The 17,073-nt window shown below is 57.4% G+C and overlaps 1 protein-coding gene across 1 annotated transcript in view; it reads left to right on the top strand.

Annotated features, from left to right (window-relative positions):
- GABRG3 (gamma-aminobutyric acid type A receptor gamma3 subunit) overlaps positions 1 to 17,073 on the top strand; it is a 59,705-nt gene that overhangs the window by 40,481 nt on the left and 2,151 nt on the right. Inside the window, exons 5-7 of the mRNA XM_025043519.1 lie at positions 120 to 340; positions 928 to 1,010; positions 11,538 to 11,675. Coding sequence (XP_024899287.1) covers positions 120 to 340; positions 928 to 1,010; positions 11,538 to 11,675 — 442 coding nt within the window. The remainder of the gene's footprint in view (positions 1 to 119; positions 341 to 927; positions 1,011 to 11,537; positions 11,676 to 17,073) is intronic.

The raw sequence follows: 17,073 nt of genomic DNA, 5'->3' as shown, positions 1-17,073 counted from the left end.
GTGTAGAGGGTGCAGGGGGCACGGGGGGTGCGGGGGGCATGGGGAGCACATGCAGGACCAAAGCCGGCGCGGAGGGCGGAGGCCGCGGGATGCGCTCACGGCCCCGTCGTGTGTTGCAGGAATACCAGATCGACGTGTTTTTCGCCCAGACCTGGACGGACAGCCGCCTGCGCTTCAACAGCACGATGAAGCTGCTCACTCTCAACAGCAACATGGTGGGCTTGATCTGGGTCCCGGACACCATCTTCCGCAACTCCAAGACCGCGGAGGCCCACTGGGTCACCACCCCCAACCAGCTCCTCAGGATCTGGGGCGACGGCAAGATCCTCTACACCCTACGGTAAGGGGCTGGCGGCTGGAGCACCGGCGTCCGGTCGGGGTCCTGAGGTCGCCGTGGGGGGCGGGCCTGTTCTCGCCGCTGAGGCCCGGGCCTGTCACGCTCGCCGTGCTGCAGCGCGATGCCTGGGGAGTCCCTCCTGGTGCCACAGGAAGGGCCACCTGCATGGTGACGCGTCCCGCCGTCAGAACAGTCCACGGTCTGTTTAATCCACGAGGCCACTCGGCTGGGAACACAAAGCTGCCTTGGGGTGGTAATTAACAGACATAATCATAGCCCATCTGAGCCCACAAGGGCACGGGCACGGGGGCGCCCCGTAACGGGGCTGGCTGCCCCCCACTGAGAGAGAGAAGCTGAGCTTCACGCAGGGCGCTGGCCTCGCCCACAGCTCAAAGCAGCACCAGCTCACACAGCAGGAAAGCGGCCACGTGACCCACGGTGGGGTGGGGGGGACCCGGGCCAGAGCGAGTCACGCATGCGGTCACCCCCACTGCCGCCCCCTGAACCGCGGTGACGGGCCTGCCCCGCCCTGCCGGGCACTTGGCCGGGCCTTGCCGGCCGGCCGTGCAGTGACCCCGGCTCTCCCGCAGGCTCACCATCAACGCCGAGTGCCAGCTGCAGCTACACAACTTCCCCATGGACGAGCACTCCTGCCCGCTGACCTTCTCCAGCTGTGAGTATGGCTGGGCTCCGACAGCTGTGGGGGCGTCCGGCCCGTGCCAAGGTCACCCGGGGCCACATGGCCCATGAGAGCGTCACCGTACGGCCGGAGGGGACAGATGGCGGGTCGGCGTTGGCCGCCTGGGCGTTTCCGCTGCGGATTCTATGCCACAGGACCCATGTGACGAGGTGGTGGCCTTAATAAGGCCATGTGCGGCTCGGCCGTTCCTTACGGTCCTGCGGGGTTCGGTGACGCTAGGCTCATCAAACACTCTTAGGCTAGTGAGATGGTCGTGTGTCTTTGCAAGTGCACCAGACTCGTTCGTGATAATTTGCGGTTTCAGACCATCTTCGCGCAAGATAATGTGTCTTCAAAATAGAAAGGTAAACATTTTTATGAAACTTATTTAGCTTCCTCTCATCGCACCGTTATGGGAATTAATTTTTCACAGTATTTTAATATTTTATTTATGTTTGTTATTAGAGCTAACAAGTAACCACTTACAAATTCTTAAAGTCAGTAATGAGAACGGGGATGCGTCTAAAAGGAAATATCCAGTTTCCTAGACGGCTAGCGTCTGGGAATGTCCCGTAAACTCGCCCAGAGATTAATTCGAGCCTACGGTTCTCTATTAACTTAATTACTTTAAAAGTTACGGGATGGTCCGACTTGTCTAGTGTTTTGCGAGTCTGTAATTTTTTCTAGTGTTTTTATTCGCTTCGCTGTGTGTTAGTTTTCTCGGCGAACTCAGTTTGGCCGTGTAGACCCTTCCGATGCGCTGAGACACTGTTAACTCGTCTAGTGGGTTCGTAATTTCATGGATGATTCCTCGTTATGAGACGTTCTATCTTGTTGCTTTTTATTCTAATTTTCTACACAATGTCGACAGCGTCTTATTTCTTTACCAAATGTTCAGTGTCATCGTCTGCTCATTTATTTCCTGGACGTTCCGACGCTGTCGTGGGGGCTGTTTGCAGAAATCGTTGTTTCATTTCACTGTTTTTTGTCATTTGTTTACTTTTCCGTTCAGAAATTTGTACGTTCGAGCTCACGCGGCCGGACGTTTTCCCGTGGGATCTCTTCGAGGCTTAAATCCAAGGCGGATTCTTCGAGAGGGTTTGCTCTGCTCCGACTAGCACATTAAATCAAAGCCGGGCCTGGGTCTCCGGCCGCACAGGTGGCGTGAATGTCAGCCCCACGTCTTTGGCATTTGGGGCTGTGGTTTTCAATTCTCAGGAGGGACTTTTTTTGGTTTTCCGTTCTTCCCACAGCCAGAGCCCAGCGGGAAATATCTTTTTAACGAGGTTCCTCCCTTTCCCGTGGAAGCAGCTCAGGTACCTGTCAGCGGATGACGGGGTAACGGAACGTGGCCCGCCCACACGGTGCAGTGTCACCGGCCTTACAAAGGAGGAACAGTCTGACACCTGCTGTGGCTGGGTGAACCTCGACGGCATTATGCTCAGTGACATAAGCCGGTCACGAAAGAACAAAAGACAAACACAGCCTGAGTCCGCTCGTCCAAGAAAAGGGACCATGACAGGAGCTCCGTCCATGACAGGAGGGCCCCCCGCCTGTCGGTGACGAACGGCCCTTCTGCTCGTCCGCGTGCTTTATTTCCCGTTTGGCTGTGCTGCTGGTCGCTGGTCCAGACAGGTCTGTGTGCCCCCGAGTGCTCGTTCACAGTGGGTCTCAGTGTCCCTTCTGCGTAGGTGGCCGTGCACGGCAACCCTTGGCGGTGACAGCCCAGGGCCCAGGACAGCGCCATCCCCGGCACATCTCATTTTGGGAGGCGTCGGTCGGACTGGGCTGGTGGTCAGTACAGTCCCTTCAAGAGCGTTGTCCGGCAGCGGACCCTAAGGCCCCGCCCCAAAGGCCCGGGGACGGAGCTTCTGTCATGGTCCTTTTTCTGGGATCCCGTTAGGAAGCCACGGGGCGGAGGGCGCGTGGCCAGGGCAGGAGTGGATGGGAGGCGGCCCCGCCTCCAGGGCTCCCACTGGGACGGAGCTGGAGCGGCCGTGGCGACAGCTGGCCGAGGGTGGAGAACCGAACCTGGCTGAGCCGGGCCAGAGCTAGAGACACCAGCTGGAGAGCGGGCAGCGGAAAGCAGCGTCTGAGTGCAGGTGACCTCGCCCCGAGTGCATCCCGTGAGTGGATAATACGGTGGAACGCGCTGTGTACGGTGATGCAGGGGACGCGGACCCGAGGGGACCCCGAAAGGCGTCTCACAGGCACACGCACTGCCTCTGCCCCAGAGTCACCCTGCGGCGCCGGCTCCGTGGCTCCCAGGTGGACGCTGTCAGCGATGTCCCTTCCCAGCCGCCACAGGGCGAGGCCTCGCCAGCAGAGGGAAGTGGACAGAACGACCGGCCCCTGGGGGGCGAGGCGGCCGCTGGGGGCTTATCGGGTGCTGTGCAGGCCCCACGGCGCCGTGTGTCCGGTCAGCGTCCGTTTTCACCGAGCACCCGCTCGGTTGGGGACTGGGGTTTCGTGCCATAAACCATGACTTCTTTACTTCTCATAAAGAAGTAAAAATTAAAAGGTCCCTTTTTCTTCAGCACCGCTCTAAATCCAGTCTTGCATGTCCAGTTACAAATGATGTATTTGCTTTTTGGGAAGAAAAGAAATCTCACGGTAGGATGATCATTCTTTGTTTTCCATTTATTGCAAGTCACTGAGAATGAATAGAATTAATTGCAAAGTTATTTTTAACGTTTCGTCTAAATTTGTTTTGTATTATTCCTGTCAAGTCGAAGCAAGAGCGAAAAGATGCATCAACCTCTTGAGAGCAAACAGCAGACGAGGCAACAAAATAGATTATAGACCGTAACGTCCATTTCTGCAATGTTTTGAAAAAAAAGTTTTGCAGATAATAACGAAGACTTGTGGAAAATCTGTGTTTCCAGTGATTCGCCTCTGAAGCATCGTCGGCGAAGTGATTACAGCAAGTCTGTCGTAGCATCTCATGTTAAATCCTCACGGTCCGAAGTTGTTATTAAGGCAAAAATATATATATAGGGGAAGACCTTGACTGAAGTTAATTAGGTCATTGGGGGACAGCCAGCTTTACTGCGGTTGAGCGGAATTCACCATGAATACGGAGAACGCACGGTTTTGGGGAAACGCCGTTTTTGCAAAAGAAAAAGCGATTGACGTGTGTGCCGACACGAGAAGCGAGGTCTCGCCTGCTGCACGGAACGTGGCACAGGAAGCCCTCGCCCTCGGCTTGCGTTTCGGGGTGAAGTCGATCTCAATGCAGACGATGTAAATGCACACTTTTCTATCTCATGGGGCCCTGATCTTAAAAATACGGGTGGCCCCGTTTGTAAGCTGTGGCTGATTTTGAGATGAAGAACCCCAGAATGCGTCTGGAGCGCGCGTCCCAGCTGCTGAAGCTTCCTGGCGGAATAAAATTACTTCTTCAGCCAATGCTATAATTTTGCAGTTATGCCTAAATAAAGATGTCCGCTTTCATCTTTCCCGCTCCTCCGGGGAGAGAGGGTGGAGAGAACAAGATGCCAAATTTTTCACATGCCTGCTTTTCTCCCCAACACTTGCGGCGAATGAATGCTCATGTTTAGAAGAGCTAAACTGAGTGAAGCCTCCAGCAGGCATGTTGTAAGTGTCTGGTTCGTTCTAGAAATTAAGTGTACGCGGCTGAAATGTGAAGGCAGGTTCCCTCGGAAACGCTGATGCTCTGAATCCAGCTCATCGTTCGCCCGGGGAGGGGCGGTTATTCCAGTGCTTGGCAAGATTCGGTGACTCAGATCCTGGGCAGGCTGTACTGAGCCAGAGTTTTGTCCTCAAGCAGTTTAGAGCTTGTGGAATAAGCCTGCGCAGCGACTTTTTTTTAAAGCAAACAGTCTGTTGCATTTCCGTCTTCTGCTGCCTGGGGACAGTGTGTGCCATCTTTCTGGTCCACGAGTTTCCCGACCCCTCCCTGGGCCTCCCGCCACCACCCAACCCTGTGTCCCCGACATTCGTGCCTGCTCAGCCATCTCTGGGACAGCTCACCGTCCATGCGGTTCCGAGCAGCCTGGAAGTTTCCATCTGGCGAAGGGCTCTGTCCGAGCCTGGCGGAGGCCAAGACTCTGTCCCTGTGATGCTTCGAGGGGCGAGACCCTGCATTTACTTAAAAACACACGTTCAGAGGAAGACCGTGGCCGAGGCAGGAGGGTTTGCCTCGTCCGGTGGACGCCCGAACCCACTGCCTTGTTCTGTGACATCGTGTGCCTGGCCGGCGGCGGCCCAGCTGCCAGCACCTCATGAGCAGTCACACCCCGCCTCGGCGGCTGGGCACCTGCTGCCCACGGGGCGACGCCCGCTCAGCCCCCTCTGCTCTCGGCCGCTGCCCCGCTCTGCGCATCCCGGGCACTGGGCACCCTGCCCACCAGACTCTTCCCCTCCTCGCTGTTTGGAAATAGGGAGCAAAGTCTGAAGAATCGTGGCCGATCCCTTTCTAGAAATGTATCTAGTGAATAAGAGGCAGGTGTAGTCAAAGCTGCTCACGGCAGAGAAATAGCGGACGCGACGTCCACACGCTGCAAAGGTGACCGAGCGGGAGAAGCTCGGCCTTTCAGTGCAATTCTGCACAGTCCGCAGACTCCAATCCAGCGGGTAGAGGCCAGCGACGCCGCCGGACACCCCGAAATTGCGATTCCTGTGCCCGTGGGGGCTCAGGGACCTTCGTTTGGCCTCTTCTGTTCGCGTTCTTTTATATAAACATCAGCGGTCTAGTTTGAGGAAGTAAACACACCACGATAGCTTTTCTATTTATTTATTTATTTATTTATTTTTTAAATTGCAGAGGCTAGAACTTTCAGTATTATGTTGAATTAAAGTGGTGAGAATGGATACCCTTGCCCTGCTCTGGATCTTAGCAGGAGAACATTTGTTATCTTACCATGATGTGTGATGTTAGCTCTAGATTTTTTTTTTTTAGATGTTCTTTATCTTTTTTTCCCCCCAGAAGCTCAGGCCGGGCCGTCGCAGGGCTGCCTGGGCGGCGTGGTGTTCGGTGTTCGGTGTTGGGCGCTGAGTCCACAGACAGATCTCGACGTCTTCGTCAGTGTCTCCGTGGCATGTCACACACGGGGTCCTCCTCCCGCGCGTGACGGTGCCCGGACGCGTCGCCTCCGCCGTGTCCCGTGCGCTGTCTTTCCGCTAAATGTGAGGAATACATGGTCCGTCGTGGTCTCTGCACCCGCCCTGGACCCCCACCTGCCCGGCCCAGGGTCGTTGACACTTTTAAGGGGGATGCAGCCGGGCGGAACCTGCAGGTGTGTCCTTGTAAGCAAGGCACCGAGACAGGTAGACGGGAACGTGAGTGTTCGGGAGGTCGTCTGCGGCCAGGTGACGCCCGACGTGCAGGTAGCTTCGTCTCGTCCACCTACGCGTAAGGCCGGCTCCGCCGTCGTTAGGCATAAACCTCGGGCCGGTCGCTTAGCGAGTGCCTGGCGCGTCGTCGCAGCCATGGAGATCACAGCGACGTTGTCGTGCGCGTCCTCTGTGCCAGGCCGCGGAGCTGATCGCCCTGCCTCGTGCGAGTTACAGCGCGGCCCTCAGGAGGCAGCGTCGTCATGCTCCTTGTGGCGCGAGGAAGCCGGGCCGGAGGGAGAAACGGGGGTCCGGGCGCGGGCCTGTGATTGGCAGCTCCCGGCCGCCACAGGAACCCCCCTAAATGAACTTCAGGCTGCTGCCCGAGACGCGGACTGGATGCGACAGCCCGGACGCAGAGACCGGGGTGCTGTGTGCGTGCGGATCACTCACACGCGGGTGAGTCACACGAGGCCCTTATGATGACGCACAGTCCGGAGTCACGCGGCCCCATCGGCCGGCAGCCTGGGCCCGAGCCGGAGCCCCTGTGTCAACGCCACCAGCGACCTCGCACCGGAGAACTCGGCTCCGCGGGTCCGGGTCATTCCCCGGAGGAGAAAGAGCCGAAGCCGCAGCCTTTTGCCTCCGCTGGCGGGGCCCAGACGTCAGGGCCGCTCGTCATAACGTTTCCCAGAAAAACTGATGCTTCGACGCTGAGGAAACGGCCCGATTCCTGCCGGCCCTGGGACCCGACGGGGCCCGAAGCTTGAGCAGCTCGAGGCGCACGCGGGGGGCCCCGTGCCGTCCTTTCGAGATTGGGGTGCACTGGCTCGTGCTTGCACCCCGACTTCTGCACGGTCAAGAGGCGGCGGCTGCACCTCCCGCTGGGACCGCCTGTGTCGCGGCCGGGACATAAGCTTGGCCGCCATGTCCACTCGTTTCGAGGCCCTGTGACAGGGGTCGGCGTTCGCGCCGAGCCCACGCGGCAGGCGAGGCGCCCTTCCCACGTGTGATGACACGCCCGGGTGCCGGGGACAAGGACGTGGACACCTCGGGGTCACTCTTCGGTCTGCTGTCATTGCCGAACATGGAAGCGCTGGGGACTCCGCCTCCTGACCCCGCCTGTCACCATCTGAGCTGCCGGTTTCCACGGCTACCGTGGCCGAGCCCTTCTCGGGTTCAGAGCCACCGCAAAGGAGTGGCTTCGCAGAGGTCCTTTGCTGTGTCGTCTAGGAAGTGTTTCCTCGCTGGCGGCCATTTTTCAATCGAATTAATTGATCAGTTTATCAAAAGACTCTCATCGGTTACCCCAGCAGCCCCAGCATGCCATGCAGCCTCGCTGGCTTCGGGGTGCCCTCGCTGGCTTCGGGGTGCCCTCGCTGGCTTCGGGGTGCCCTTGCACACAGCGAAAGTTGCTCTGCCATTGTGGAAAGTGGCCGCTGGGTGAAACGATGTGGGGTGCACAGAAGCCCTCAAGGTCCCCGCTTTGGGCGATGCTGGTTCAGAACGTTTGGGGAACAGCGATCATAAGTCAATGACCAAATTCGACAATGTCCGGAAAAATGTAAATTTCAAGATGACCTTGCGCCTCCTGGACAAACACTAACAAGCTAAGCTTAATAATTTCCTACCAAATGTTTATTTCCCGTCAAATGTTTAGGCAACAAAACTCTTCCAGACTTTGCATGAACCTTTTTATTTATGGCATTTTCTTCATCATTTATCTATGCGAACGCAACCTGACCCAGGAAACGTATTTGCATAGCAAATTGCAGGCCATTGATTGGGGGCTTGACTAAAGCTTTTGGATAAACATGAAAATTGCTAATGTGACACTATAGTTCACACACAGTATAAGCAGCCCAGAACAAGGCATGGCGTATTATGCAGATGTTGACGGCGGACTCACTTAGAGTGGTTTAAATTTGTGTTTGTAGCTACAAAAAAATGGGGACAATGAGCACTTATGGATAATCATTTTGTCAAATGAAATTATAAATAATAACTTCCCTTTCGAATTATGGGAGAATTTAAGCAGAGAACAAAAGAAACATTTAAATTATACAGGGTGATTCGTGCTACAGTATGAGACAGACAGAAAGATAAATCGATGGACAGTTGGATGGATCGATAGCTGAAGGAATCAATAGATGGATGGATCAGTTGATGCATAGATAAGATAGAAAGATAGATAGATGATAGATGATAGATAAGATAGTTGATAGATAAATAATAAATGGATGGATAGACAGATATAAAAGATGGTGGGTAACAGATGCATCGCTGGGTAGATGGATCATAGATGAATGGGTAGGTGGCCAGACAGATAGATGACAGATGAATCGATGGAGAGAGAACGGACAAGTGGAAGGGACAGAGACGTAGACTCAGACAGACAGACAGATGAGGTAGAATGAATGACATAGAGACAGTGTCTGCAGCCCGAGTCCCATCTTGTCGCCTTGTCTCCCCTTTATAATGCATAGTGAAGAGTGATGGGTTTTTAAAAATTTAGCTTTTACATGAAATAATTCAGAGACATAAATGCATACTTTATATATAGCTGGCACATCCAGAACGGAGAAATGATCGTATCCACGCTGAATGCCTCTAAAGCGAATGCCAGCGCGTGCCACAGCCGAACCCAGGTCTGTAGGGACAATGGCCGTTCCCTCACGTGTCACCAGAGCCGGCGTCGCTGTCACTGAGGACGGGGCACCGGGCGGGGGCCGTGGAGCCAGGGCACGGTCCCTCTCTGACGTCTGACGGGTGGCGGGAAATGGTCCAGACCCCGCCTTACGGGGTGCATCCAGAGGGATACCCCGAGTGCGGTTTGTGTGTTTATTTGCCGCCAGCCCCGGAGCCCGACATCCTCGCCGCTCCTCCGCGTGGCCGACTGAGCACGTGTGAGTAGGACTGTGTACATGTGCATGTGTGTACATGTGCGTGTATGTGAGTGTGTGTGGTGCGTGAATGTGCATGTGTGTGCTTGTGTGTGTGTGACTGTACACGTGCATGTGTGTGCAGTGTGTGCATGTGTGAGTGAGCACATGTGTGTGGCATGTGGTGTCTGCATGTGTGCGTGTGCGTACACACCTACCCGGAGGGTGCTGTGTGCCCTGACCACTATGACATGAGAGGGAAGGCAACTGTCACCCAGAAAATGCTGCTGTCCAGGCGACACGCGGGAGCCGTTCTGGTCGGTCCCCACGCGGCGCGGCTGGTTCTCCTGTGGCTTTGTCCCCACCCACATCTCCACCGTGCATCCCTGAAGCAGCGGTGTGAGCGCGTGTGACCTGCAGGCCTCAGACAGTCAGGCCGCCTCCGGTGACACGGGTGACAACGTGGGAGTTCCCCAGAGGAAGGGGGTCCCCCTTCAAGGCTGTCGTCAGGCCAGAGGCGTCGCCCCCACAGGAGGAAGCTGGGCATCAAATCACAGTGGGCATCGTGAGCCTCGAACATCGGAGGGACGCTTCGGGCACTGGTCTCCAGATGGCCCTTGCCAGCGCAGAGATGCAGGTGTCCCTGAAACCACAATTACGTTTCTCAGACCGATCCGTGGTCTTGTGTCCCAACCGCCAGAGTTTTTCGCGCTCGTTTCTTGCTGCCGAGTGCAAGCGTCTCTTGCACGCCTCTGCGTTTACTTCTGATGGGTTGTTTATGGTTTGCAGGGCGTGGGGAATGTGACCGTGGCTGGCCAAATCACGGGGCGTCCAAAAACCTCAGACCCAGGGTCCATTCCGGGGCTGGGCCACGTCGCTGTGGGGCGACTCAGGGCCGGGTCTCCAGAGTCACAGCCGCATCCAAGGGTTGAGCTTCCTCACGGAACTGTGACCTTCGGACAAACTTAGGTCTTACAATAGCATTATAACCAGAAGAGTCTTGACCGTCTCACCATTGCTGAAATTTTGGCCCACGATTTCCTCAAATAGAATGTTCTATTTTATCTACCTTTAGTTGTGAGTTTTCCATGGTAAGAAAGCAGACACGCACGGGAAACGCGTCTCAGGTGGTGGGCTGCGGGTCCACACCACGTCTGCCCCAGAACCACATGTGTGTGCACATGTGTGAGTGTGCATGTGTGTACATTAAATGTGTGTGGCGCCCTGCTCGGCATGAGCCTCGGCCAGCGCGTCTCATGCTCATCCCGTGTGTGTGCTGCCCGTGCACACGCATGCAAACGTGGACACGCACGCACACGCACTTTGGGTTTTCGCTGAGACGCACCGTGCTCAGCGTGGCTCTGGACCTTCGGGCTTCCGACATACGGGGCGCGTGCTTCCAGCTCCGCACGCCTGTGCTGGCGTGTTCCTCATAACTGCCACCCAGTGCCACCGCCTCCCCGCCCCGTCGCGGGCAGGGGCGGAGCTGAGTGTCTTGCATCCTCTGCTTCCATTGATCGTGATCACTTACCGCTCGCGACACCGAATCTGTCCAACAAGTTCACAAGCCGAACGCTGCTCCGTCACGCGTCGGCCTGAGCGGGGGCCAGGACTTGCTTTGGGTGGGACGTGCCCCATGGGGCTGACTCTGCAGAGCCTGGCGATGGGTGAGTGAAGGTGCCCGGTCTGTCCCTGACCCATCGGAGCCCTCACGGGGTCCCAGATGCCATTGGGAGGGGGTCCAGCACCAAGAAGCAGACGTCAGGCCAACCTCAGGCTCGGGGGCCACAGTCCCCTCATCACACAACTGGGGGGGTGCTGAGCCCGCATCCGGGACCCCAGCCCTGGCGGGCCGCCGACAGGCCGCAGGCAGCAGAAGCACCTCGACATCATGCTCCCTGGAGTGACTAGCAAGCTGGTCACCGGTAATGGCCAGCGCTTGCTGACCGGAACTGGACCTAATGTCGGGGCAGAGCCAGGCCAGCCGACCCCTGGGATTGTGGGGTGGCCGGCGCCTCACTACACCTGCCTTGCTGACGCCAGGGGGCTAACTCCGGGGAGGGGTGGGCACAGGTGGCAGTGGGCGGCTCGGTCTCAGCATCTGGGGCCAGGGGCACCGGGCCCGGGCCCTCCGGCCTCAGTCAACCTCAGCCACGGCCTCCAGGACAAACCAACCCGACCCCCACCCGTGGGGCTTTTGTCAGTCCGTGTGGAGGTTCCACGCGTCTGGGAAAATCTAGAGAACAAGTCGGCCCCAGAGCGTAACCCTGTCGCGTGACCTCATGACCCGTCCGACCTGACGGCCGTAGCTGCGTCCACGCGCTGACGTCCGCTCTCGTTGCAGATGGCTACCCCAGGGAAGAGATGGTTTACCGATGGAGGAAAAGCTCGGTGGAGGCGGCGGACCAGAAGTCCTGGCGGCTCTACCAGTTTGACTTCATGGGCCTCCGAAACACCAGCGAAATCGTGACGACGTCGGCAGGTAGGCTCGACGGAACACGCCGTCCCCAACGCCTCGGCCACACGGTCACGCCCGTCACATAGCCGTCCGTCATGGGGGGGTGTCAGCTGATCAGACCCAGGCGGTCATGATTCCGAAGGGACGTTTGAGCCAAAACAACCGATTCAGAAATGAAAAAATGTTAAGCGTCTTAATTAGGACGTGGCTGCCGGGGACTTTGGGCCATGCGCTTCCCGAAGCAGGGCAGGCGCTGCCTCCCACGAGGATGGGGAGCAGAAACATGGGGCACAAGTGGGGACCCTGTGTGCCACGCACCCTGAGCTGGAAGAGGCCAGATGAAATTTTAAAAACGTTTTCTCCAGCACTGTCCCTGGGGAGGGGCGGGCACAGACGTCAGGGGGACGGAGCAGGCCGCCTGGGGCGGAACCGGGTCAGCTTCTGGACCCACACGTGATACCACTCATAAGCGACAAAGGCCTCCTCTTGACCCACACGTGATACCACTCATAAACGACAAAGCCTTCTCTTGACCGGGCTGTCGAGAACTTAAGTGAACTAGCAAATGCCACACGTACGTATAAGTAACACCCACTGTCATTGCCTAACGAACTTCAAGAGCTTTACATATTGGCTTTTCTTGGCAAACAGTCCATTAAATCGGCCGTGAGCGTTGCATTCAATGAGTCGCCCTAACAGGACAGCAGAGTGAGATTTTTATCTTGAAAGCAAATAGAGAAGCCTATCTGAAATAGTTCCCCTAGAAGAGACCCCAAAAGTCCTTTCTTCTGGGCGTCTTGTCACATTTGTCTGAGTGCGATCGCGTAATAAATCAGTCTGGGTTTTAGAGTCAGAATTTTAAAAATAGCGACGGTGTCTCTGTTCACAAGACGGAGTGAAGAAATCTTTCAAACCCACCGTGAGTCGGGTCCCTCTCTCAGCGAAGAAACGGGGGGAAACCACAGCCACCGAACGAACAGCTCGTCCACTAAGAAAATTGAAGTTCTCGGATGCAGGTCACATCTGCCTATGTCTGTTCTTTTAGGAGCAGATCGAATTCATTATTTCTTAAAAGCAAAATTATCTTTGCATGGGACCCGAGCAGATTAGCGCGTTTGGTTGACATGACGTGTGTACATGAAGCATCTCGCGGACTTCCTTGCTTCCAGGCTCACACCCGAGAGAGCCAGGTCACCGCAAATATCTTTCTTACTGGGTGGGGGTCTCAGAAGGGTGGCAGGCCTGGCCCACGGCAGAGCGCCCAGCACGAGCCGCAGCTGACGTGAGGCCGGTGGCTTTTCCGTGATCCACTTCCTGGAGCCAACTCTCGGTTTCCAGAATGTTCTGTTTTCTCCAGTCCAGTGTCGGGTTATGTGTCACCGTTTGGGACATTCCTTGGCATGGATGATACGCAATCATTCGAGCACAAGAAAAAGTCCGAAACTTGTGTATACCGACATAAGGGGGTGTGATAACTCAAAATTATCATTAAATAATGACATTATTGTCGAAATTGAGAACTCTGGCAAAGAACGTTCTGGCATCTTCCCATGTCGAAAGTGCAAGTGACATTGGTCATTTTCTGTGCTTTCCTGATCTGCCATAAGCTTGCAGGTAGCTCTGCAGGGGGCTCGCCTGAGCGCGAATCCCTCGTTCATGAACGGCCACGGCGAGCCACCGGGAGCATGTCCAGGGGGTGACCGCGTGCCCGGGGGGTGACCGCGTGTCTGGGGAGTGACTGCGTGCCTGGGGGGTGACCACATGCCCGGGGGGTGTGTGCCCAGGGGGTGACCGCGTGCCCGGGGGGTGACCGCGTGCCTGAGGGATGTGTCCCCTCACGTGCATCGCTCTGGGGGTGCTGTGCCAGTCGGGGTACAGTTTCCTGCGTGCCACCTGCCGTGCTCCTCCACGGCCGCCACCCCAGTCTGCTTAACTTTATCACCCCAACTTCCCAAGCACTGATATCTCTCAGCCAGGGGCCCATTTTTAAGAGAGCTTTCGCAGACTAGCGAAGAAGGACAGCCGTTCACGTGCACAGTGCCCCGTCAAAGAGGATGCGTGTGACACGGCAGACAGCAGAGCCCTGGAGCCTCCCACCTGCTCGAACCCCAGGCCTGTCTGCGGCATGCCGTCGCCCACGGGTCCCCTGCCCGACTGAGGCTCAGTCTCCTCATCTGCAAAACAGGGGAAAAATACCAGTGCCCGCCTCAGGGACGGGGACCTGCCGAGGGTCCGGGGAGCTGACAGCAGCCAGCGACCACCGCCTAGCGTTAAAGCTACGCGTCTCTCCCAACAGGTGACCTATCTGTGTCCTGGGGACCTCGCAGAGCAGTTAGCTCAGAGAAAGAACTTGGTAGACACGTAAATGTTTGGAAGAGAAAACCACCATTAATTTGTTTAGCCAACAAGTCGAAGAGATAAATATTCCACTTCGCCAATGGTTAAACGAGGCCTCAAAGATGCAGACTTGGCTAAGAATGCAACGCCTTAAGCGAAAGGGCGGGCCCTCCACGCGCTTTCTATTTCTCCTGTAATGAAGCCACAGGTAAAAGGCGTTTTTAAACATGCTTTAGTCTGGGCCTAAGTCCCACTTCAAACGGATGTGAGGATGACGTGAGGCTCATGCCACCGACGCCTCGGGCATCATGAGGTGGCCAAGCCCGCGATGGCCCGAGGTGACTGCACCGTCACCAGCACCGCCGCCAGGTTCCGGCCGGGGCGGGGTCCGGGGCGGATGGAGCGGGACACGCAGGTGGCTTTGGCTTTTTTGTCTGTGTCCACTCAGCACGATGCCCTCGAGACTGATCCAAGTTCCTGGGGGTGTGACAATGACGACGCTGTCACCCGGCAGGTTCCTCGCCCGCTCACCGCGAGAAGGGCCCCCGGGCCGCCCTTCGGGGCCACCACGCGCAGGTGTCCGGGTCTCTGGGGTCCATGCCCATGAGTGGTTTCCCCACTCTGGAATTTTCGCGGCGGCGTTGCGTGTTCAGGTTTAAATCTTTCCATCGTGTTCTTTATACCCGTCTCTCCCTTTGCTCAGAATTCCTTTTTTTCGTCCGTGTTCAGGTTTAAATCTTTCCATCGTGTTCTTTACCCCTCTCTCCCTTTGCTCAGAATTCCTCTTTTGTCGTGTTTCCGTTACGGTCATAATCGCTCAGCTAGACGCCCCCGTGGCGGCCGCGTTATAAATGGCGCCAACGCCTCCGCCGCTGTGCCGCGGGCGGACCCCGGTTGTCTCTCTGCCTGAGCGCGTCCAGCTGCCGTTAGGAGTTGAAGTCTGGACCTGGGTCCGATGCCGGGAGACTGGCTCGTGTGTAAGTCTGTCCTAGGTGACTTCCTCCCAACAGGGTGATCGGGTGACATCGTGGCATCACTGGCCGGTGTGTCGCTAAGCCCGGGTGCCCTGCTTGACCTCCGCTGGCCCCTGAGGGGTGAGCTGCCTGCCGCTCCCGCGGTGCCCGCTCGCAGCCCAGAAAGACCAGAAATGCGGGGGCCCCCGGTCCTTACTGACATGGGGGCCCCAGTGCCTCTGTGGCGCTTGACTGAGGGGACCATACGGGAAACCCGGAGGGCTCTCTCAGCGCTCCCAAGTAGGCGACAGCGCTGTTGGCTGCGTCACCACGCTGTACGCGAGGCCCCGGGACTCGGCAGTGGAAGCGTGTGCCCTCGGCTGACTCGTCCCCACCGCCTTCCCACGTGGAAGTGACACCGTGCAGCATCTGCCTCTGAGGAACCTGCCTCGCCGAGCACAGGGCCCCCGCGGCCCAGCCGGTGGCCACACTGGCAGGTGTCCTTCCTCGTGGCGAGTGCGTCCGTGCGTGTGTGAGAACTGGCCGCGGAAAGTTGACAGCGTCAGCCCGTGTGTGGGGCGCACGCAGCCACAGAGAAGGCCCACGTTCCCTTCAGCCCTGGGCTGATGGCCTTTGTCACCCAGGCAGGGACGTGGCTGCCGGGGACCTTGGGCCATGCGCGTCCCGAAGCAGGGCAGGCCTCCCACGAGGATGGGGAGCAGAGCGGGGACCCCGGCCTCTTCCAGCTCAGGGTGCACGGCGCACAGGGACCTGCTGGTCCCCCTAGGTGGGGCCTGCTCCCCAGCCGTCCGCACCCCCTGGAAGCCGACAGCGAAAACCGCGGGGTCCCGGGAACTGCAGCCGGGTGGGCCCCCGCACCTCGCCGAGAGGCAGCAGCGTCGCGGCGAGGCCCGTCACACGGTGACCGCGGGACGTCCGGGCAGAGTCGGGCCGAGGGTCCGCCGGCACGGGCGTGGGAGCCAGCCCCTCCGGCCGGGGGGCAGTGGGGTCTCCTGGCAAGGGGCATCGCTCCCTGTGCCCGGCCTGGCCCTCTGGGCTTCCGCTGGGGCTGCGCTCTGAGCCGCGGGGCGATTTATCCTGTTCTGCTTTTCGGTTTGTGTTCTCCTTGGTTCTTCATTGAAATTTTATGTAAAAATTAATAGGCGTTTAACGTCGCACGGAATCCAGTAATGTCCCCAGGAAAGGGCGAAACGGCATTCGTATTACTTAGAAAGCTATTCGTGTTCTTTGATTGATTCCGGTTAATTGTTCTGATTCCTTTGTACCGAAATGCTAATTCGCTTAACATTTTAAATGTTTTTCGGGACAACGATCTCAAAATTGATGTGTCTATCAACCATACTGAACGCTTCATCTTGCAAAAAAAAAAATCTACCTTTCTGAAAGGCATAGTTTTCATATGGGTTTAGTGTAGTGTCCCTGTCAATCTTTTTAAGTAAAAACGGAACATTCCTGGGGATCTTTACGTTAAATAAACACCACGTCACATCGGTAAACGAGAGAACTACATTCTCCGACCCGACCAGTTCACGGCTTTGAAGGCCGATCCTGTACTCGTAACGACAGAGCTGAATTAACGCGCCTGCGGGGCGGGGGCAGGGGGACAGCCCGGAGGACAAAGTGACCTCAAGGCGGAGACGCGGAGGTGAGCGGGAGCTACCTGGGCGCAGGAGGAAGGGACAGAAAAGAACTCTGGGCCGGAGGGGAGGGGACTGGCAGCCTCTGGGGCGGATGGCGGTGCATCTGAGGACCCGGGTGTGCAGTGTAGGGGGCCTGGGGCGCCCCACGCAGGGCGGTGTGGCCGTGACCGGGAAAGGTCGTCAGGAGGGCGTCGTGACACTCGTGTTTCGGACAGAGGCTCGTGGTGGCGGGACGTGGGACCGCCCGGAGCTGACGGGCCGGGGGCCGTGATGGCAGACGGCGCTCGGCGAGGCGGGGAAACGGCGTGTCAGAGTCAGAGCCGGTGTCCGGGTTTCCGCCCCGAGTGACTGAGGCGCTGAGTGGACAGCGGCCACCGGTGCGGGGGTGAGGCCAGCTCCGGACGGGGACAGGCTGAAGGTGGAGGACAGATGGGAGGACGGGAGACCTGACTTCAGACAGAGGTCACCCCG

This window comes from Pteropus alecto, unplaced genomic scaffold (assembly GCF_000325575.1).
Source record: "Pteropus alecto unplaced genomic scaffold, ASM32557v1 scaffold102, whole genome shotgun sequence".
NCBI classification, from domain to species: Eukaryota; Metazoa; Chordata; class Mammalia; order Chiroptera; family Pteropodidae; genus Pteropus; species Pteropus alecto.
The sequence above is the reverse complement of the archived record's forward strand: the minus strand, read 5'-3'. Positions and strand labels throughout refer to the sequence as shown.